The following is a 24448-nucleotide window of genomic DNA, read 5'->3' as shown; positions in this document are numbered from 1 at the left end:
CCTATTCACAGATTAACCCTCGCTCCAGCTCCCCTCTCTCCCGCTCGGTGATTCTCCTCTAATGGCCAGATGCCCCCCTCCTTTGCAGATTTATCCCCCCCGTGCCGTCCTCCCGCTCTGTCTCTTCCGCACTCATCACCATTACACTGAGACGACGCTCTCCAGAACAGCAGTTTAATGACGGACATCCGACATCCACGAAAGAAAAAAGACCATGAAGAGGTGTTTGAAAAAAAAAACATTTGATTAGTCGGGCAGTTCCCAACCGACGGGTGAGGAGATGATTCAGTCATTACTTTATCTGAACTCATGTTTAAAGTAATCTTTTCTCAATTGCTTCCTTTATCTAGTTAAAACTCAGTGCTGTTCTCTCTAACTGGGCTCAAGGACTGACGTGTGTCGAGTCTTGTTTATCAAAATAACAGTGTAAAGTTCCTGAGATTCTGATGTTGGCATCGTGGAGTTCAGGGTCCGTATGTGGCCCTTTGCTTCTGCTTGACCCGCCGTCAAGGCACAAAACCCTCCAATCAAAAGAAAATCGCTGGTATTATTGGCTTTATTATATCTAAAATGGCCAGTATTACATTATTGGTTGGTGTCTGGCACCTTGGACAGCACAGCTAGCAATTGTTTCCTCACAAAATTGTGGAAAAAAAGTGTTTATGGGGGGGAGGGCCTTTGTGCTTAACTCAAGATTTAGAAAAATGTACCAGTAATTATGATACAATTAAGACTGGGACCGAATCAGTCTAACGGAACATGATCATGGGGCTCACTTTTCATGTGGCCCAGAAGCTCATTTTAAGGTTTGCTCAGTCTCAATTATCTCTTCAGAAAATGAAGTTTGTATCTTTATTTTATGAGCTACTTTTACTTTGCATCACTTTTTCTTGTCCAATCTTTGTCTGGAAATCATGAATGTATATTTTTGTTAAATGTCAACTTCAGTAAATAAATGAATAACTTCAGAAGTGATGAATTTAGAGGTCGAACACGGGAGCCACTAGTCCATGGAAAATTAGGCCCTGTTTTGGCCCATTTACATGACGACAGAGCCAGAAAAGTATCATTTTCAGCAGCTTTGAGCTCTGTTGTCGTGTAAACCAACACCCTAAATGCAACAGAAATTTTGCATTTTCACTTGAAACTGTTTCCATGCAAACTGAACCTTCTTTACAAAGTTGCTCTGAGGGGAAAAAAATGCCAGCTTCTTACATTTAAGGAGGGAAAAAAATCGAAGTGATCCATCACTGTAAAGAGGCATTTGGACACCAAGTATGAAGAGGCTGCCATCACGAGAGGAAAGACGCCATAAATCTACCTGGAACCCACGGCTCTGACTGTCAGGAAATGGCACCTGCTGGCTCTGTGAACTATGATGCTGCAGAGCACATGTTTCAGCGCCGATGTCCTTGCCGGGCCTGGCTAACACATTAACAGAAGGAAAGAAGGCCATGCTATACATTTTCCCCTTTCAAGGTACACCTCTGCTTCTATGCCGATTCAATGAAAAAGAAAAACCTGGCTCGGTCGGGAAGTCTGTACCCAGTCCAACGGCTTGTCTTCAGTTTCTCACCGCCCACATTATGATCTCACCCTTCCTTCAAATCAGCTCATTGTGAGATGAAAAACCACAGAGGAAACGGAAACAAAACGAGCTCCTCTTTATCAGAAAGGGGTCAAAATATCAGCCTCATCCTTTGGAGACGTGGAGGCAGACACTGCCAGTTTGATTCGACACGGCGCTCGTCACCTGCGGTGCGGTAATGAAAACGTAAGCGGCTACATGAGTGACGCCTCATACATGCGTCAGACATCTCTCTCTTCTTCAAATATCCACAACAATCTCAGCTGTGTGACCATGGAGCACCTCCACAAGGCTGCGAAGGAGGGAATAACATCGCCATCTAGAGGCCGGGCTCGGCCTCTCCTCCACCCAGAGGAGAAAAGTGCTCGTCATGCCACTCAGAGCCTTTCAACAAGTGGCTTCACACCAGTGACAAAGAGTCCCCGCCCCCAAAACCACTGCTTGATGAGACTCAGAACTATAGCTCCCCATGCAAGGTGGCTTCCAGCCGGCATGCAGTGGACCCGGCGGAGAGAACAGGGGGGAGAGAGACACGGGTTGTGGAGAGGAGGGACTGTTGGACACAGAGAAAACCTTCAGATACAGCATGCACAGCGTGGAGCTGGACCGCGTCTCAACTGAGACAGGTGACCGATGAGGAAACCCTCCACTGGAGGGATTTCTTACCGATGATGGGAGCCAGGCGGAAAATGTCAGACAGCCGGCTGTTCACCGGTTCGTAGGGAGAATCCTCCAAGAAGTCATTCCCTGCCAGAGAGAGAGAAAACCACGTATTAGAAAGAACAGATGGATTTGTTTTTAACCCCCTCCTGTTTTGTTTATCACCCTTCAGCCCTGGCTCTGGCCTGCATGTGACGCGGGTTATTGGGGTCAGTCGATACGCACGCTGGCACAAAGCCGCACGCTTGATTAGGCAGGTTGGTCAGCTGTGTTGCGCAACTGGAAGTCAACTCACTGGATGCGGTTTGGAGACTAAAAGCCGCCCACCCCCCCCCTCCCGCTATGATCAACACTTTAAGATGGCACAACCGAGCGCTGAGGGGCTTCACGCTCCATTACCCTCAAGGAAAGTGATTTAGGAGGTCAAAAAATGTCCCGGCTCTGTAGGATCATGGCTGTGGACCAAGTCGGGGGCCGGATTTGGATGAAAAACTGAGCGATTGTGCATGATCAGCACTGGCTGCGTGCTACTTTCAGGAGTGTCTGTGTTTGTGGTGGCAGAGAGAAGGGAGGGTCACCGAGGGAAGGAGGGCATTGTGCTGGAGCCCCCCCCCCCCTGCACTGGGCAATGGGAGGAGCTGGAGCGAGTGATCGTCTCGCTCTCTTTTACAGGGCAGATTAAACCCATGGGGGACGTCCATTTCACATTAACCAGAGCTGCGGGGTGTTCTCTAAATGTAGCCGTCTAGCCCAAACAAAAACTCCCAGGGGACTTTGAGAGGGTGTGTGGCATCTCGAGGAAACACTCTGAAGTGGAGCGCTATTGTTCCAGGCTGTCGTGCAGCAGTGTCAGACACACTTTGGTTCAGAGGCCACATTCAGACCCATTTCATCCTTAATGGGTCAGACCAGTAAAATAGAGACATCAAAATATTTAAATCAAACCATTACTGCTGAAAATGCTGACAATCTCGACACAAAGCCAATTTTTATGAAAACGTCTGGTGCAAAGACATGTCTCAAAGATTTCTACTGAAGCTGTTGCATTGGAGGGTTGCAGGTTTGATTCACCACCTGGCCTGATGTTTGATGTGGAGAAAACACCAATATTCACCACATAAATATAAATAACCTAACAAACATTTGCAACATGTTTTATACCTACAGTCCTTTGTTTTCTTGATGGTGCTGGTCTGAAAAACGATTTGTCGACTTATCAGGATACTCGGCTTCCACTGTGGATGATTTTGCTTAATTTTTTTTTAAACAATCTAGCCTAGAGAGGTTAGAGAAACACACTTCGGATCTGAGGTTCGCAAGCTCGAATCCCACTGCTGACGATCAGCATTGTGATCCTCTGAGCAGCGGCCTTGACTTCCATCAGCCTCCCAGAGCGTTCCAACATGGCTGCACCGCCGCATGCTCCAAATTGAGTTCGACAATGCAGAAACCGGGAATTTCCACAAGGGGACTAAGGCCCTGTTTACAAGCCAATGTTTCAAGTGAGAACGCATCAATTTTGGTTTGTTTGATTCAGAAAAGTTTCACATTTACATGACAATGGCAGAAACACTGAAAACGGTGTAGTTAGCATGCCAGGCCACCGGGTGGAGCGATAAACGCTATAAATGCTAACAACTGAGAGTACTTGGCATTCATATGGACGGATGATGAACTGAATGCTCTTATGGTGAATCTCAGCTATAAACCTGCCACTGCTAGAATATGGACGAGTCATGGCACTGTGGAGGCCGAGATGTTCATCCACTCAGCAATGAGCAGACGAGCTCCGTACCGGCTGAGGTGCGCATGCGCACTGCTCCCACCTTCTCTCAGAGCTGACTCACTCGGAGGATTTCACAAAGCTTCCACCTCGGAATTTGTTTTCATAAAGTAGCACTGTCAGTGGCGGTGAGCGAAAGAGTCATAAAAAAAGCATCCAAAATGGGACAATGTGATGTTTTCACTTGTTTTTTTTTGAGTAAACTGAGCTTAAAGTATGATTAGTTAAGCATACTTTGTCGGGCTAGACTGTGGGCAGGTTTTGGCCCGCATTCCATATGTTTTACCCCACTACTGTAACGTGCATGTATTTATTTTTTTTTTGTACATTGTAAATCCAGAGCCAACCTTGATAGATCTGATAGATCCCCCAGTAGATTCGCAGGCAGTTCTTCTCCTTCTTCATGCCCCTCTTGCAGCGGCAGTTGTACAGCGGGCTCTGCTTGAGCGCGTCCATGGCGCTCCGGCACTCGTCCTTCGCCTCCAGGCCGTCCACCATCCTGAAGTTGCTCTCCTTGCCGCCGGCCACGCACTGCCTCAAGGTGCGGTACTTGGTGCTGCACGTCTGCTCCTTCAGACACTGCTCGCTGGCCCGCACGCAGTCCAGCCGCGCGGCGCCCGCGCGCACGCTCTCCTCCGCGTGCGACAACACATCTGGAAAGTGAGGACGGTTCATCAAACTTTATTTTTCCTCCTGTTACTTTTCAGTAAACATTCAAAGCTTACAAATAGCAAGCTGTTCACGGAGATAAAATATGACCACGTTTTCTACTTCATATAAAAAACAACACGGAATAATGCGCAATTACGCATCAATGGGAAACAATTAATCATAAGCAGATGTGTATTTGCGTATTCAACAGATATAGTTGAGTTAAAATGTACTTTTCCACTCATTGTTGTGAAAAAAGCTCACGATTGACTTTTTGAGCACTTTGGATCGCGCACGACTGAATCAGTGAAATGCAGCCGCTGCCTCCACCACGCAGCGTCTCCCCTCTTATTACCCCTCAATATAACCCTATATTCCATCTAAAGCGCACGCAAATAAGAAATAAACAGGTTTTGAAAACGCAGCGGACTGCGTTAGGCAAGTTAAACTTACCAAAAAGAGGCAGAAGAACATAGAATGCTGCGAGGATCATCGTTCTCCTCTGCATGTGGGGAAAACACAAAACTTGATTTTTTTTTTTTTTTTTTGGCGAACTGAAAAGCAACTTAACGGTAGTTTAATTCCCAGGGTACTTCCGCTGTGTTAAAATCCATTGAAACCGTGCAGCAGTGTGCGCTCCGCTGTGCGTGAGAGAAGCGATCCAGCTCGAATCCTGCGAGAAATAAAAACCAGCTCCAAAAGAAAAAGAGGAGAGAAAAAAGTGCCTAATCCAGATTCTCAGTTCGTCCTGACTCTCATACAAGAAAAAAAAAATCAAGTGTTTCTTGCTTTATTTCCCTTCTTCTCACCGCAGACAAAAAAAGGTGGGGAGCTGAAAGCAGCGGTGGATGCTTTGCGTCTGTGCGTCTGAGCGCGCACAGCCGACTGGAGTCCCACTGCTTGTCTGGCGCATTCAGCAGGAGAGGAGAGTGCCAGCTTCATCCCCCCCCCACCACCACCACCACCACCACCACCACCTCCTCCCCACCCATCCACCCATCCCCTGCTCACCCCGAAGTACTGTAATCTCATCATAAATTTACCATCACCGCAAGCGCACCGCATTTTAATGGCGATTTTACGCAGGAAGTCAAATAATCAGTATTAAACATACTTCACTCTCAGCAGTTTCTTTACGATTTCAATAAACTTTTCAGCTCACTTACTGGTTATATTAAGAAAATATATAAGAGGGAGATTAGGACTATTTTAACCCTTCAACCTGACACCAGCTCAAAGGACCCCCGCTGTGTGAACTGCCTTTGAAGGGAGGGCAAAGAGCGTGACACTGGCGTGCATGTGTGTGACCTGATTAATATAGCACCAGAGCGGCGTGGAGAGGCGTGCATGGCCACTTTGGTGACACTTTTGGTGCGCATTTCAGCCGGCGCAGTCCTCTGCAAACTGCCTTTTCCCACAAAGTGTGCGCGCGTGTGTCTGTGCGTGTGCGTGGCTCCTCCCAGTCTGACTTTTAATCCCATTTGCAAGTGGCTGTGAGGACAGTTGGGATCCAGTCGCGGTGCTTGTCTGGAGGTATGAATGGATCTGCTCCAGCCCGGCAGGCGCACGGCGGAGTGGACGCTGTGGGAGTGTCGCCATCTGTTGGCCATGCTGAGGTAAAGGTCACTGCCGGATCCGGCAGAGGCCCTCTGCAACGTTTCCAACACTGAATTCAATCTGAAATAGTCAAAATGAACAAAGAGCTTATCAAAAGTGATTTGAAAAAAGAAAAAAAAGTAGTTCATGTCACATTCATGAAACTTCACTTCAGCCGAGGAGCCGCTGACATTCTGTTCCTGTTTTTAACAGTTTTTAAGTAAGGGTTCGTTGATTCATCTTAAACTATAAAAGGGCTTTCAGAGCAGTGTTTTGTGGAAATACATTTCAAAATATCACCTTTTTTTAAAGAGTCACCGATACTGAACTAAAGCTGTTTTCACCCCCGCTTCAGGAAAAAAGTGATGATTCTCCCGTTTTTACTGAAAAAGAATTTTTGAAAAGTTGTCTCACCATTGTCGTCTGTTCAGACACCCAAGGTGCAATAAAAGTTTCGACTTGAACTTTAAACTTCGGCTTTACTTCCTCTCCTTCCATCTGCACCGTGTCAGTCTTCCATCCCAATCACACACACGCATGCACGCACACACACACACACACACACACACACACACACACACACACACACACACACAGTTTTCACTTTCTTACTTTCCAAAACAGACCTCTACTTCTCAGTTTTCTCCTAAACCTGAGCCCGACTCTTACTCCAGGTCACTCTGTAATCCAGAAACACCCCGACTCATATCCCACCTTCATCTGTGAGCCTGTCGATCAGCGCTGCAAATAAAAAAGGGCTCAGTGTTGACTCGCGGTGCAATCCCCTCTCTGCCAGGCCGACACCTCACTGTCGGCACACCTCTCTCACACGTGTCCTGCACCAAGCCGGCATTCTTCTTTCTCCTGCAATATCACACTTCTTCTGCCGTGCAGCTCATTTTAAAAACATCCTCTACTTTTTTCTTACTATTTCAAACCATGGACTGACTGACGATACACTCCAGTAAACTGCTGAAATTTGTGCCTCTTGCGGGTCAGGGCTTTGGCCCACAGGCCTTATGTTTGCCACCCCTTATTTTAGATGATGGTCATAACAGGAACTAAGCATCAAGTCATCGGTATCTCTTCCTATGGTCCATTGATTGTCTATATTGTCTATTCAGAGGCTAATCCACTTGGCTAAATACATGGGACCAGACTATGTCAATGAACCTCTCTCTGCATTAAAGACTGGGCTGAATCAATCATGGACGCTGGCGCCCACCTCTTGTAAATCAAGTCCTGGACATGCACACATGCATGCAGATGGAGGAGGAGGAAGGAGAGCAGGTCTATTCCGAGATGGGATGATCGCTTATTTGAACGTCAGTAAATAATCCCCTTCATTGGAGAGGAAGTCCTGATTGTAGGTAGGGATGAATCAATCCTGCAGGGTGCAGCCACTTCTAGGGGTGGAAAGAAAAAAATGGCTTTCAATTTTGTTAAATGGGCATGCCACAAGCCAATATGTCCACAGATTCCTCTTTTCTAGGGGAAAGGAAAAGAGACAGAAAATTGGTCTAAATGAACGACAGGCCCAGGCTGCTATGTGGGATAATTGTCTGCTTACAGTTTGATGACTTTGCTGTTCCAGTCTCCAAGGGGAGTCTTGCCAGTCAGAGGAAGGCTCAGTCCTGTGATTTATGAAAGGCTTCAATCAATATGTGATATTAATTTTGCAAATGAATGTCAGAATGATGTAGTCTCTGGGTCATTTAGCGTTTCACACGGTAATGTGCTTCATGGCACTGGATCAGAAGATTTTTTTCCTCTTTTTTTTTTTTTTTTTTAATGCAGTCCCAGCTGAGAAACGAGGAAAATTGGTCAAAGTCAGGAATTATGTGACAAATGTACCCGGCCAATCTGGACGAATTAGTTTCTGGATGAATTACCTGTGCAGATGCAGCACTTCATAAGGATTAACTCAACTGTCAGAGGACCACAGGGGGTTAACTAACACATCTGTAACACATACAGAGCAGAATCGGTGACTAAAACATCGGAAAACACTGTTTCTTCTTTAATTCTACGTTTTGTTTATTATTATTATTATTATTATTTATTTTACTTATCTGACAGCTGCTCTATGCTTGGACAAGCTTGCACACTCATGATGCATTCACGTACACTGGACATTAGTTGTGTTCACCTCTGCATAAAACAACTATTAAAAGGAATATTTCACGATTCTAAGAAGTCAAACCTACTTTTTGTCCAGCTATGCGATTTGGTTTATTTAGAGTTTTTTTTTCTTCATTTTTCCACAAAGAGTTCATTTTCCCCAGTATTTCCAAGGAACTGGTGAAGCCGACTCGTGCACACCCATTCTTCCCTCTGATTGGCTGGCAGGATTGATTGGTGAGTGATGATTGGTTCTAACAGGCTGGTTTAACCAATCCGGGCTTGAGTTAGTCAGAAGGAAAGAAGGGGCTTTGCTAATGTAGTGTTCAGCTAGTTAGCATAACTTGTTAACTAGTCATTGTCCGCCAATTTTTTTACTCGTTGGGTTTCTTTAACTTGTTTGCAGGAGCCTAAAACAGACAGAGAGCCAAAATGAGTTCAGGCACACTTTCCCAGCCAAACCCTCAGAATGAACAAGACTTAACCGAGCAGAAACGACCAGAAACAGGTGAGCTGGCTAGCCTTTAACTAGCTCTTTAGAACTGAACTATAACTTTAACCAAATAACTGGAAATGAAGTGATAAGTTGACCTTGCTAGATTCTAGCATTAGACAGACATTAGACAACACTTTTTGGAACCAGCACCACATTATTATTATTTACATACATTACATGTAATAAAATGTATTGTTTATATCCCAATTAATTATGGAAGGATTCTTAAAAACCATGTTTCTGTCTTTAGCTTCCATCAGATGCAACGAGAAGATGAAGAACGCCTGTAAGAAGTACAAAAACACCAAAGAGGAACTTGATGAAAAGGTGAGACTGCAGTTTGCTGCCTCTTTTTGATAGATGCAGGTACTATTTAACATTAAGCTCTGAAAGGAATTCATCAGTTTTGATAGTTTTAATCAGCCTTATTCGTTTTTTACCAAATGAAAATGGGCCAGTTGCATTTAATTTGGGAGCCTTATGGACCGTTTTCATCCATTTCACTGTGTGCCAGTGAAAATAAATGGTCACTGCAACTGTGGCCTGTTTGATAGTGCAAGTGATTTATGATAAAACGGCTTAATGTTTGCACAGCCTGGTGCTTATTTCCATGGTGGCGTATTAATATGGCAGAAACACTCCTCCATGGAGCTCGGATCAGGAACAGTTCACATTTTACGATATTTTCCAGCAGGTTTAAAGCAAATAAAAACAATATCAGTAATTGCTGTTGTACCTCCAGGCAGCGTAAAGTCTAAGTGGCATTGACACATGAGAAAAAGAAGTGCGTATTGGTATATTGATGAGCTGATCTGCTTTATGATGGAAAGCACTTAATCTGTGCCATTCATTTCATCAGCGGCACAAAGGATCGATTACAAGTGCCACTGTAAAATCAATGGCTAATTTCCACCGGATAACATTAGTGAAACCTCTCAGCATGTGTGAGATATGATGTCGAAGGCACGCTCTTTGACCTCTCAGAAATATTGCCAACTTTTTCCTGTGCTTGTAAAAGTGGGCCTCCGATCAGAGGTATCATTAAACAAGCTGCTGAATATAGCAGAACGTGTGTTAACTCCACGAGGAAAAGGCACCTGGGTGTTTTTTTTTTCTTTTTATTCATAAATTGTTTACATCAAGCAGATATGCAGGGGTGTATTTACTGCACCGTGTGTTTACAGGTTCCATGATGAAGCAGCTTACAGTTTATGAGAGCTGTCTTAAGATAATTACAGTGTTTGGAGAACTTGGAGGCTGATTGTGTTCACTGAGAATCTGCTGTTCCCCTCTGCTGCCATGCCGCCAGCAATGAGCACAAGTGACAGGCAGCAAAGGAGGAGCTTACCTGACTTCACAAGTGAGCGCACTTCTTTTTTTAGAGACTGAGACAATGAGACCAAAACACAAGAAGTTTAATGATAACCTGTGTTTATAAAGACTCTCCAAACATATTTATGTACAGATTAATTAATAAAAAGACACTTTTCACAGCGTTTTCCTTTTATTTATTCACTTCAGCCCAACAAGGAACCCAAAATATTTTCAGTTGCTGCTTTATTGAACCTCCAATCATCAACTGTGCCCCAACTCTGGGCAAGTCATTGAAATAATTTCATCTTTCGCCTTTTTAAGGCTAAGTAATTTCAGTGTTTAGTGTCCCAATAATGTCCCACTTATTTGGGACTCCCATTTTACAACACTACCTGTGTTTACATGGACCACCTCATCCGATCAACGTTTCAATTGGATGAAGCAAATTTGTTCAGATCAAAGTGTTTATGTGGTGCAATTTTAATCACATTCATTTTGGTCCATGTAACCACAGCTAATGTTTCCACTGAATGTTTCTGCCATCTACTCGCAGACGGAGCCTGAGCGTTTTCCCTGTTTCCGTGGAGATGGAGTGTTTTCGGGAAGTTGTTTCCGGTTGCTTCGAGCTCCGCTGTCTAAACGGAGATCCAAAATGCTACAAAGGTTCTGTTTTCATTTGCCTGAATCAGTGCATGAGTTTATATGTCCTGTGACTGTTTATTTGAACAAATTTATTCATTTTCTCTACTTATTTCTTTTTTTGTTATTTGCTCTCATGTTTCTTGATGTGGAGTATTTCATAAGCCCCGAAAGCTTCTCTCCTCCCCTTCATATGAGACGCTGTTGATGGAAAAAGCTTGTCAGTGTCAAACTGTTGCTTTTTCTCCACAAGATTTTGCAGTAATACAGTTCATAATGATGGTGCCAGCTGCTCTAACAACATTCTCCTCGCCTCCCCTTTCCGCCCCAGAGGTCCTGAACATATCTCTCACATGTGGAGCATCACTGATGGGCTCCACGTCTCTCTAACCTCAGTCTGTCAAAGTCCTGACTTTCCAATCATCTCTCTGCGCTCCAGGCTCGGCGTTTGTCTGCCGTGAGGTTCCAGCACAATCTGGAGAAGAAACGTGAAGAGCAGATGTTGAAGCAAATGGAGGAGCTGCTCAGCGAGAACGGCCGCCTCAGGGAACATCTAGTGGGTTGAAGTCTGAGTCAATATTTGGGCTACGTCTTAAATCATATTTACTATAAAGATACCAGGTTGAGCCAGAAAGTTACTCTTTGGGAAGTGTATGAATATTTAGACAAAGCAGGAAATGTGGTTTTTTTTTACTTACCCAGGCATCAGCTCCCATGAAGACATTACTATCCTAACAATTTGCTATAATCACTGAATGCTTTACTCAATATGCTGTCCAACAGGAGACCAGATGCAGAAATGGTCCTGGGAGTGAATTTTATTCACACAAGAAACAAATCAGAACATTCTGAGCTGCCCAGAGACTGAGAATATTTATACAGCAAAACAAGATTTTGATTCTTTTCAGAAAAAAAACAAAAATTTCTTTTAATAACAAAATGACAAACAGCTTTAACTTTATCAGTTCTGTTTATTTGTCCATCTGAAAAAGAAAATGTTTTGTTGGTCTTTTTCTTACCATCTGTGAAAGCAGTGTTCATGAATTTGTGTGCCTATCCCGATATTTACCCGTTTGTTTTTTTTATTAAATCTCTTTTACCCTTTAAATAATCTCTACACCAGAGGAGTCAAACATAAGGCTCATAGGCCCAAACTGGCCCACAAGAGGCCCCAGTCAGGCTGCCAAACCACCCAGCGAAGTGGAAAAAACTGTGAGGAAAACATTGATTTATAACTAACAAAAGCAAAGTTCTTACGAGTAGTAGTAAACGCAACACTGAGACCCGAGCTGAGACCCAGTGATGCTGCGATGAAAGCCAGCAAACCCTCTCCTATCACACTACTGGGCTTTTTTTTTTTTTTTTTTTGGCTTTTTCCACTGTATTTTGTTCCAGAAGGTTTCATTAAAATTGTCTTCATGTTGAGATTGTAGACATCTTCCACTGTAATTGTTTTTGGCAAAAAAAAAAAAATAAAAAAAAAAGATCACTCACACTCTGCGCCATGACAATGAAAAACTTTAAATTTAAATTCAAAGGTAACTATGGCACTTTATGTATTTGTGAAAACTTATGTCGAGTTTTGATGTATGTTGTTAAGACTTTATACTTTTGGAAAGTGACTATTTTACCCACAATTTCACTTAATAAAAATCAACTGAGCAGATTATTTAGTAAGATAATATAATCCCTTATTTGTCCCACAACAGGGACTGTCTATATCTCTCTTCTGTAATGAACAAGGACACCCTGAGTTGACTGGAGAGCTGCTGCAGCGACACACTCTCTCACCCCGGAGTGTGAAGGAGTGATTTCACAGGTCGTTCCTCTCTGCTGCTGTGAGGCTGCTCTCATTAAAACTGCTCCTCAAATACCCGAAAACTTAGACAACTGGCCCACTGCAATTTCAAAATGTAGGTCTCTTGTATATATATTGTTCATTTATTTGGTGCAATAATAACATAATCTTGACTATATTTCTGTTCGCAATTGTGTTAAACAGGGGTGTCAAGCTCATTTTAGTTCTGGAGCCACATTCAGTCCAAGTATGTCTTGAGTGGGCCGGCCTGGGAGAATAGTGCCAGAATAACATTTAAATTTAAACTATGAACTTTTCCTTTGTTCTGCAGAGTATACATGATAAAAATGTCGAAGCCATGAAGCCAATTTTAAAGGAACTTTATGGTGCAAAACACAATAAAATGTAAAAATGAATGAGGAATGCATTGATGGCGTTGATACCAGTATCAGGTCCAGTGCTGCACAGAGTTCTGGTACACTTTAAAGATCCCCGATACAATAAATTGAGGACCAAAACTCAGTCACCAGAGACTGACTACCAGCAGAGCCGGCCCGACGTCGCTCCGCACTTAAATTCTGTACCTCATGCTTGTCAGCTTTGAATCACAGCGTGGCTGAAAACTCCTGGAAGAGAGATAGTAAGACGTTTATGATGAAAACATGATCACCTTTGCAGTCGGCATCAGAAATAACTCGGCTCGGGTCTCAGTGTTATGTTGTCTGCTTTGGTCAAGAAATTTGTCTCAAAAATAAAAGTTTTCTTTGAGATTAGTTTGAGAGGGGAGAGCACAAATTCATAAAACACATGAAAACACACAATTGTTGTTCCATTTCCTTGGGTGGTTTGTCGGGCCAGAGTGGAGCCTCTCGCGGGCCGGTTTGGGCCCACAGGCCTCAGGTTTGACACGCCTGCTGTCACGTTTTTTTTAGGCTCTCTGGCTGCAGCAGCAGAGGCTGGCTGCTTCACCTGCGATGGTGTTATTGTTGGGAGCATTTCACAGGATTTCTGTCCTCACACCAGGCCAAGATGAGGAGGGAGGCAAAAGAAGAGGAAGAAACATTTCTGGAGGAAATCTCGAAGTTCAACAATGACTTCAGTCTTGTGGGGAACAGAGGCGCAGTGTTGGAGAGCCAGATGCACGCTGAGCTCCTGGACCTTGAGAGGGAGGAGGAATCACTATACAAAGGTCATAAAATGCTTTATAGTCAAGCACAAATGGATTATATAGCACAGGTCTGACCATGATACTATCATTCAATACATCTGTTGACAGACTTTTTTTTTTAACTGTAGAGAAGGAGGAATGGCAATATGTAAAGTAAGAAATTGTGATTTCTGAATGAAGAGAAACTTGTGTGGTTGAGAAAATGCCAAATAGAAGGTTTCAAAGAAAAGAAGGATCTGTCCAGTTGGAAATAAAATCTGGTCATTTATCTTTGAAACTGACTGATACGGGTCATAAAATAGGTTAAAGTCTGGCGTGAAGTCATTTTGAAAGTTAGATTTGCTCAGTTTTCATCAGGACAGCGGAAAATCCACAAGCAGAAGAATAAAAGACTGAGCTGCACTTGGTTTGTTAGAAAGCATGATTAGAAATCCATAACAGAAAACACACATTCCTGATCAGAGGCCACATGCAATCCAGCTTTATCTTAGGTGGGCCGAATCATAACCTTTAAACACAGCATTGGTTTGAGGCTAATTGTCGTTTGTTACCTTTGTGGTTTGGCCGGATTGGATTCTCTCGTGGGCCGGTTTTGGCCCACCGTCCTTATAGTTGACATCCCTGATTTATGATATCCATTTAATCATTGGAGTGAATAAATCAAATTCAGAGTTCATCTGAAGAATTGGCTGTTGTCTTCAACCAGAGCAAAAAGCTCCGATCAACAGAGACCGTTTTCACGACGCTAAATCTCCCCTCATGGGAAATTCAACAAAAAACTGATTGTTTATCAGTTGGGAAAATGAAACTTGTAAGTTGTTCAGCGGCATTATTGTGACATTATGTTGAGAATTCCTGGTGATTACTGCTCTTCGTCGTTTCTGATCTGTCAGAGATGGAGCTGATGAGAGAGACCAACAGTGACTTGCTCTCCCTGGAGGAGGAGAAGAATCGACTCCTTCTGGAACTGCAGCATCTGGACGACATGCAGAAAGGTGCCTGATCACCGGCAGGTTTCAGGCATTTTAACACAATCATGGCTCCCTTTAGAGAGCATTTTCATATGTCAGGTTATCCATTATAAATATGGACATATTGGCAGATTAATCTTTATCTTATGTCATTTAATGACAAATATTACTGAAACACAAATATCCTCAGATATGCATCAGTGTTCTCACATGTCAAACTACATGCACAAGACACTACATACGATTAGTTTCACACATGGTCTACTACACACAGTCAAATCACACTACAATTGTGAAAACATAATAGACATACAGTATATTAGAGACAAAAATTAAACAGACGCACACATTAGTTAATATTTTTTTTGTCACATACGTTAAAGTATGACAGTGAGATGCAGCCACTGTTCAGACTCCGTGAACACCAAAGAAATGTCAAAGTAGGCACAAAAAAAGTTGAATATATAGTATAAAAGAAGAAAAACAACACAAATAAGTAACATCCAGGATTCACAAAGTGGGAAAATGTGATCGACCAACTGTTGTATACCAAAAGGTGCCGTACATGGTTTTATATTGTATTTTATACATATATTTTGTAAACACTGGAAACATTGCGTTGTGTAAAAGTCTTAAGAAAAAACTTCATGCTGCCTGATTGTCGTTAAGTAAGTACTGATACTTGGCATTGGGAAATAGCTTAAATTTTGTACTCGTCCTTTAGAAAGTGTCATCGGCACACCTCAAGCCGACATTTAACCTTTCCCATTTGGGCCTGAAAACAGTTTTCTTCTTGGGTTAAATTCTGAAAATTTTTGACACAAATAAATCTGCACGCATTTTTAAACTGCTTTCCACTAGAGGACACACAGACGCTGAAACATTCCTGGACAGCCTGTCTGTCTGGCTTCAGGGAAGTGAGTTTAATGTTGGATTTGTTTCTCTACCACAGACCTGGATCGTCAGCTGAGAGACGCCGAAGCGGCGACAGAATCCCTGCGATCAGAAAAACTGCTCGTCAGTCAGAAACCCCTGACAGACGCCACCTGTCTGAGGTGAGCGCCGGAGACGCGCAGACGCAGGAACAGTCGATTTACTCACAATTACACCACGTCACGGGGAGTAATCCGTACGAGCCTCGAGACCGCAGTCGATCCTGCGGGGAAATAAAAAGCAAATAAAAGACAAAAAGAGCAGAATGAAACAAACAAAATGTAAACACAGCAGTCGGCTATTTAGCAGTTCATTACCAATGTTATTTCACAGGGGCTTCCACCGAGCTTCCCGGTGTTTTAAATATTCCTTGCTGAGCGGCGCCGATGTTTAATTAGCGGAGGATTTCGTCTCTTGTGAAGACTGTCAGATGGCTCAGTGTTCAGCAGCAGAACCGCGGCACTCCGGGTTTCTTTAATAAAACAGATAAATATCCATCCAGCGCAGTGGCACTAATAGCTGTGGTTAGTCTTCTATTGTTAAAATGCACTTAGAGAAGAAAACACAGCCCAGCATTGTTGCATGCTTATTAGATTACAAAAGGTGTTATTTACAGGGAGCAGGGAGTGAATCATATTGTGAGAAGTGCTGAGTCGACCAGTCAGCCCAGCTCTTGTCTGTTTCTCTCTCATTTTATCCTCCTGGCTTCAGTCCAGAGCTGGAAGTGTAAATAACACAGCATTAGGAGCATTTTGCTTAATTAAGGCTTTGATCTGCAGAGTATTTCATTTTGTCAACAAGTAGGGAGGAAAAAAAAAAGAGAGAGAGACTTGGGTTAATGTGATTGATGGCGGAAGGTTTGAGTGTGGAGCTAAGCGTTTCCTCCAGATGCTTATCCAGCAACTTATCAGCAAATAAATACAGTTTTGGTTTTAGTGGAGTCATGCATCAACCGAAGAAAATGAAACTTTGCTGATTACGTGAGGATGTTATGGAGCCTTTAGAGCAGGGGTGTCAAATATAAGGCCTGTGGGCCGAAACCGGTCAGTAGGAGACTGCAGTTCAGCCAAACCAACCAAATGGGGGAAAAAAAAATCATCCAGTGTGTCTCCTGAACTGAAATGTTTGATGCCCCTGCTTCAGAGAGTCCGAGTGTGTGTGCGTCACAAAATAAGAGCTATAACAAGCAGTCAGATACTCCTGCAGTAATTGAAGCTGCTTTTCTCATCTCTGATGTCTCTACGAATCCATCCCCTCCGACTCTCCGTGGCACTCTGACAGTAGATTTTAATTGTTAACATTCTCTCACAGGAAACTTTTGACAAACTCGGCCTCGTCAGGTGTTGTTGCCTCATTATGCTTTTCTCTGGTTGCAACTGAGACGCGGTGTTGGTTTCACTGTGCTGTGTGAGCGCCGACTGCTCGCTCAGCAGTTCCTGAGAGATCTTCTTCCTCATCGGATGTGATTTCGTCTTGTTTCTCTTAAATGCAAATCAAGCTGCCAGTAACGGGGTGCATTTTTATCTTTTGAGGCATTGTGGCCAAGATGCAGGCAACATGTGCAGACTCCAGCTGTTCCTCTTCACACTTGTCCTCATCAGGCCTTTTATTGATTCCTTGACATAAAATATTGAATCATCTGCTTTTTCTCTTTAACCTTGGTGTTTAGATTTATTAAGACGTTAACCGCATCTTTCTCAAATCAGGCATTTAATTATGATCTATGTATTTGAAAGCTAGAAAATTTCACATGAAATCTTGTGTGCCTGGTGCACACAAGATTTACACACGCTGCAGACTGGTAGAGTCCATATACTGTCTGTTTCTTCGTTTTTGAGCCTTTGTGCATCTGAAATACTGCTGAATGATGTTAACATAATGGTGTTGAAATATGATCCATTGTGGACGTGACTCAAAAACTAAAAATGAAGAAAAAATTATTTTCCCCCCTAAAAAAAATCTAAAGAAAATAAGCCTACAGGTCCAGAAGAAAAGGCTGATCGTCTTCTGGTCTTGGTAGAATTGAAATGAGATGCAAACCATAAACTGAAGACCTCCTCTGGTAGGTGAGCACTGATCCACCTCGTTCCTGCACAAATCAACTTCCTTTATTCAATTAAAGGCTGCAGATCAATAGTGTTCCAGGAAGGAAGGAAGGAAGGGTCATTGTTGCTGCTGATGCCTCTTATTTGGATAATGTCTTCTCTACAATCCCATCAAATACCCAGAATGATCAAATTTTAAATCAGAGCCAAAAACTGTTTCTGTTATCCAACCTTGTTTTAGTGTGTGCGTTAAATTAAAGAGCAGCAGAAAGCCCTGAATCATGCATGTGAGAAGCATGTCCCGTTCATCCATCAGCCTCATTAGACACAGCCGGTCAGTCATTACCCCGGAGCCTATTAGCCACAGGAAGTGCTGAGGATGTGGGTTTCTGCGGAGGCAGCCGCCCCCTCCCGCCTCCCGCCTCCCCTCGCCTCTCAGTCATTCTTATGAACATCCATCCCCAACTGGAGCCATCAATCCTGTCTTCGGCCGCTGCGCCGTGTCTTTAAAACGCATATTTAACTCTCTGCCTATTGATTGTTGGAAATTGAATGCACGTCAATTTGAATGAGTGCTACAGTCATTTAAAAACTGTTCAGTGTGCAAAACAGGCCGCCGGCCAGCGCAGACTCTGTCACATGACGGAAACATGCCTGGAATATTCAGCTCAAGATGGATGATTTGAGACTTTGAAAGTATTTTTCGATGTGTGAGATTTCCTTCACTGCCAGCTTACCTGTGAGCGCTCCTTTTATTTGTACTGTTGCTCCGTGGAAACCTAATAAAAACCAGCAGCGTTCGCCCGTATTGAAAATGCCAAATGAGGGTTTTTACTGCGCGAAACATTAGTCTGCTGTTTGAAACACAGCACGCCGGCCCCTAAAAATCTGATTTGTAAGCTCCACATAAAGGGAAAAAAAAAAGTGTTCAAGCTTAAATCACCACTGTTGAAAACGCAATTTTGGTTTGGCTGTTTTATTGTTTCATTAACTTCCAATAAAAGAAAGAGAAGGCCGCCTGTCGTCGATCCATGTGCAGCGGCGTGTCGGGGTTTGTTATACCTGCCACCGCAGTTCACAAATTGAGGTGTTGATCGAACTCCTGTGGCTTCTTCCACAACTTCGCAACACAATTGTGCAGACTGTTATGAAGTTATTTTGTAAAGCATTTACTTTTTGGGTGTAAGTGCACGCCGTCTTCAAAGACCGAGGGCAGAGAACAGCAGTTCCCTCTGTGGCGTTTTATCAAAGTTACAGTATTTTGTTAGTTTCTAAGCGATGCTGCATTTTATCTTTTGAAACATTTTCTAATACACGATTTAAAAATCACATTAAAACACAACATTCATGTTTTGCTTCAAGCGAATGTCGGGCTTAAGTTTTTTTTAGTAAATCCAGAAATAGAGTTATCTTGGGGGAGGGGCTTCCGGAGTGTGGAGTCAGGGGCCCTTTGCTAAGGGCCATCTGGTCTCTGCAAGACCAAAGTAAGAGTGTGATCCACATTGCCAACAGTAAGTCGGACCTGTTCCTGAGGTGGTTGAGGCACCTTCCTGGCATGTCCCAGTGGGAGGAAGCTGCAGGAGAAGATCTCGGACACGCTGGAGAGACTCTCTCTCGACTGACCTGGGAACGCCTCGGGATGGGAAAGTCTGGCCATCCTTTCTTAGACTACAGCCTGACCTGGTCCCAGATAAGCCGTAGAAGATGGATACGAGGGGGGACCCAAAAGTTTCCGGACTGATTCTATTAATAAAAAAATACAATGAAGTTCTGACTTTGGCCACTAGATGTCGCTACAGGATAACCTCATTCATAACTGTGCCAGGTTTGGTCTTCCCCCGTGATGCGGTCAGCTGACAGTCATTGTTTATGTTGACAGAGTTACACCCCGCTCTTCAATTTTTCAAGATGGTGGATACCCACGGATATGCGCTCTGTCAAAACATTTTGTTTTTTATTGGGAAAAACAGCGGCAGAAACACTCAGCATGTTGCAGACATTCTTTAAGAAGGATTCTTAGGGTGTCTGAGTGGTTTGGGCCCTTTAAGAGTCAATCAATCAATCAATCAAATTTTATTTCTAAAGCGCCTTCCAACTGCCAAACGGAGCACAAGGCGCTTAACAGAGTAAAACAAAATAAATAAGTAAAAACACTTTAAGACACAAAGTACTAAAAGGGGCTAAACATCAAACGCTAAATGAAAAAGGTGCGTTTTCAGATGACATTTAAAAACATTAAGTGCAGTGATAGACTTTAAATCCAGAGGAAGAGAGTTCCAGAGCTTCGGGCCAAGAACAGCAAAAGAGCGGTCACCAAACTTTCTATATCTCGCCCTGGGGACAACCAAGGAGGTGTGGCTTGACGAGCGTAGAGTCCTGGCAGGTTGATAAATTTGCAACAGCTCTGAGATGTAAGGGGGGGCATACCCATTAGTAGCCATAAACACAAACACCAGAATCTTGTACTGGACTCGGAACCGCACCGGAAGCCAGTGGAGAGCTTGAAGGACCGGAGTAATGTGTGAGTATTTTGAGGAGTTGGAGATGAGACGAGCTGCTGCATTCTGAACCAACTGAAGTTTATGGAGGAGTGAGAGATTCAGTCCAGCGTAAAGGGCGTTACAATAGTCAAGTCTTGAGCTGATGAGAGCATGAGCGGCCTTCTCTAAATCTGCCCGAGACAAGAATGGCTTAACTCTGCTCAGAAGCCTTAGTTGGAAAAACGCCCGCCCTCACAACAGAACTGATTTGCTTTTCAAAGTTAAGTTCATTGTCAAAAATCACACCCAGATTCCTCACAGCAGAAGCAAATTGTGGGGTGGATGAACCAAAATCTGGGGAACTGTGGGTTGGGTCAGAACTGAAGTGGATATATTCAGTCTTTTCCCCATTCAAATGAAGGAAATTCTGTGACAACCACTGTTTGATGGTGTGGAGACAGTTATTGAGGGGATCTAACGCAGAGCGATCATTATAGATAACTGGAAGATAAATCTGGAGATCGTCTGCATAAAAGTGAAATTGGATGTTGTGACTGGAGATAAGTCGACCAAGCGGTAGCATATATAATGAAAACAGAATGGGACCAAGAATAGAGCCTTGAGGCACTCCAGACGAGAGAGGAGCAGCAGAAGACGCAAACTCATTTATATGTACCGTGAAGGATCTGTTTGAGAGATAGGAGGAAAACCACTTGAGAACCGCACCCTGCAGGCCTACAGTGTGTTGAAGTCTGGAAATGAGGATGGAATGATCCACGGTATCAAAGGCAGCGGTAAGATCTAATAACACCAAGACAACAGAACTTCTGTTGTCTAGAGCTGTCAATATATCATTATGGACCCTCAACAACGCAGACTCGGTGCTATGTCTCGACCTGAAGCCTGATTGAAATTTGTCCGCAATGCCATTAGAATTAAGGTGAGAGAGAAGCTGCGAAAAAACAAGCTTCTCCATCAGTTTGGACAAAAAAGGCAGGTGAGAGATAGGACGGAAGTTAGATAAGAGGGAGGGATCCAGACCGGGTTTTTTAAGCAATGGTTTTACGATGGCGTGCTTGAGAGCAGCTGGCACAATGCCCAAACTAAAACAGCTGTTTATGAAGGAAACAAGGCATGGGCCTAAGATGTCAACAGCTTCCTTCATAATATGAGTAGGGACAGTGTCTAGTGCGCAAGTTGTCGACTTCAACCCCTGGACAGCTATTTTGAGGTCCACAAGAGTAACAGGGTCAAAACTCTCAAACACACATTGTGCAGCAGAAATGGATGTGAAGGCTGTAGGAACAGGTGTAATCGCTTGCCTAATAGACATAACTTTGTCCAAAAAATATTGCTTAAAAGCATTGCAGGTTTGTTCAGAAACGTCATTCAGAGCAACAGACACAGGGTTAATTACAGAATTAATGGTTTTGAACAGTACTCCAGGGCGGTGGCTATTGCTCCTGATGAGATTGGAGAGGTACTGCCTTTTAGAATCCCCTACTGCCCTCTGAAAGGCGGTGAGGCTGTCCCTAAAAATGTCCAGTGACACCTGTAACCTGTCTTTCTTCCATTTGCGCTCCGCTTGTCTGCACCGACGCCTCAGGGCTCGAGTTGTGTCATTGAGCCAGGGGACAGAGGTAGATCTAGTAGTCACAGTCTTAAAAGGTGCTACAGAGTCCAGGATCTGGGAGCAGGTGGAGTGGAAGGCGGAAAGGAAGCGGTCTGGACATAAAGGAGATGTCAGTTCAGGAGCAGAGCAAAGGCCAGATGCAGAAAAGGCAGCCGAAAAGTCCTTTACAGCAGATGAGGTAAAGATGCGGCGGCGTTGGGGGGCAGTTGGCGTGGGCGCAGGTGGAACAGCGCAGATGCCAAACTGTATAAGAGAGTGATCGGTGATGGGAAGAGCTGACAACTCACAGATTGATACTGTGATCCCCCGAGAGATAATTAAGTCCAATGTATGACCTAACCTGTGAGTGGGACCAGATATAGACTGTGTGAGATCCAGAGAGTTTAGGAGAGATTTAAAGTTATTGGCCAACTCATCTGAGGGGCAGCAGACATGGATGTTAAAGTCCCCACAGATTAGGATGTTATCAAACTTTGGCATAAACTCTGCTAGAAACTCGGAAAACTCACTCAGGAAATCCTTTTTCAGTTTAGGTGGCCGATAAATGACAGCACACAGAATGGGACAGGGCAGAGTCAATACAAACATTTGGAGCTCAAAGCTGGAGTACCCCCTGGTGGACAGTTGGCGGCAGTTCAAGGACTGCTTGTATACGGTGGCTATCCCTCCAGCCCTTCCCGTTTGTCTCGGGGAGTTTAGGAACAGGTAGCCGGAGGGGAGGAGCTCCGAGAACAGACTGACATCACCTGGTGGCAGCCACGTTTCCACGAGGAAGAAGAAATCCAGATTGCGGGAGGAGATGATATCATTGAAGACAAACGTTTTCTTGTTGATCGATCTGGCGTTGCAAAACCCCATGCGGAGCGAGGACGAGGCGGCAGGCAGCGCTGTCATACGAGTAATCGGGCGGAGGTTTTCCAGGACACGGCCGCGCGAGGATTTCTCCCACCAACACCAATTTGGGGTAGAGATGGCGGAGTCCGAGCCAACAGGAAGAAGCCAGCGGTAACATTCCCGAGCTCTACTGGGGACGGCGCAGGCAGGTCCAATCAGCTCACTAGTCCAAGGCAGGTTCAGGTAGGATCGAAGCTTGACATGTAGCCCTCCTCTCCGACCACGTCTTCTGCGGCGCTTACTGCCTGGACGCCGACAGGCAGGGCGACTGAGGAAGGCAGGAATTGATGACAGCAGTGGTGGCGGAGGGTTGTGGAATTTCCCGTTAACAGGATGATTAAACGGAAAACGCAGTTCTAGAAGCGTAGCTCGGTCATATGTAACGGCCGATGACACGACTACAAATCCATAAGACAGCAGGACACAGAGGAGAAAGCGGACTGCCAGACACAGCGGCGCCATCTTGACTCCTCAGATCACGAAGACCAGGCACGCAGAGGACAACAATCCACTTCCAGAACAGAGGAAAACTTCACAAAAACTGAAGAAGACGTCCTGGTAGATCCACGCAGGACTTTTGATGACATTGCAGATCTGATGGGAGTGTTGTGGAGATCCAGACAGATGATCCTCAGGCGGTTATTAGAAGGCGCCTGGAAATGGCCTCATCATAGCAGACAGCAGACCACAGGACGCCCCGTTACGCACAGAGATGTTGTGCGTGAAGCATATTTTTGGACTAAAACCGTGACCAGCCAGCCTCCCCACCGCCATATTCACCTGATCTGGCCCCGGGCGACTGCTTTTTGTTGTCAAAGATGAAACTGGAGCTGCAGCGGAAAGTTAAGGCAGGTATACAAGCGGGGGAGGGAAAATCGAAGTTCTATCTTAAAGGCACAGTTACGCACGGTTATGACGACTCTTCTGAACAGTTAAAATCTCAGGTGCAGCGTTGTATTCAAGCCAAAGGAGTGTTTTGAAGGTGACAGTTTCAAATAATTGCGAAAATTAAAAAAAAAAAGTTACAGCCGAATTCCGGTTACTTTTGGGTACCCCCTCGTAGATAACAAGGTTTTAGCATTTATACGACCATGTTTTGAAGAACACAGTGCAGTTGGCAGGCCTGGCCGCTCGTGATCATTTTTGCCATTAAACCAAACATTGTTCGTGGGCATGTACTCGGACTTGTGCTGAAACATTATTTACAATAGACATGGAACCGATGCACAGTAGCAATGGTTCATTTTGCCCTGTTTCTATAGAAACAGCAAAACTTCCATTTCAGTTCAGCTACCATGTTTCCATGTCTCGTTATAAACAGATGGATGCAATCATTCCGCTGTTTGGCTGACGTGTGACGTCATTGAGTTGTGACCGTTATTATTCTGTTCAACTCCTGTTTACCATAAAAGAAACTGTTGGCTTCCTTCTATTAGAGCTGTGTCCTGTATGTAGTTCCTCCCTTTTGTTTCTGCTGCTTCTCGTTTTTAGTCGTTCATTAATCGGTTTCTGGAAGTGAATCAGAGTAATTCCTGCTGAACTTAATGAGTGGCTCCATCACGCCAACCCACAGAGCTGTATAAGACTGTGAAACGTTTTTTTGGCATTGCTTTTGAATTTTCAGTAAGTAGCGAAGGAACATCGGTACTTTCTCAAGAAGTAACTAGGAACTCTAAAA

At 44.1% G+C, this 24448-nt stretch overlaps 1 protein-coding gene across 2 annotated transcripts in view; it reads right to left on the bottom strand.

The window, feature by feature from the left end:
- Positions 1-5211, bottom strand: part of gfra1a (gdnf family receptor alpha 1a) — a 100333-nt gene extending 95122 nt beyond the window's left edge. For both annotated transcript variants that reach the window (XM_030106398.1, XM_030106399.1), the window contains exons 1-3: positions 5136-5211; positions 4379-4684; positions 2255-2335 (exon numbers count right to left, since the gene is read on the bottom strand). In XM_030106398.1, coding sequence (XP_029962258.1) covers positions 2255-2335; positions 4379-4684; positions 5136-5190 — 442 coding nt within the window. In that variant the 5' untranslated portion in view covers positions 5191-5211. The remainder of the gene's footprint in view (positions 1-2254; positions 2336-4378; positions 4685-5135) is intronic.
- Between the last annotated feature and the right edge of the window lie 19237 nt (positions 5212-24448).

Source organism: Salarias fasciatus, chromosome 13 (genome assembly GCF_902148845.1).
Source record: "Salarias fasciatus chromosome 13, fSalaFa1.1, whole genome shotgun sequence".
Classification (NCBI taxonomy): Eukaryota; Metazoa; Chordata; class Actinopteri; order Blenniiformes; family Blenniidae; genus Salarias; species Salarias fasciatus.
This window is presented reverse-complemented; position numbering and strand designations above follow the sequence as displayed.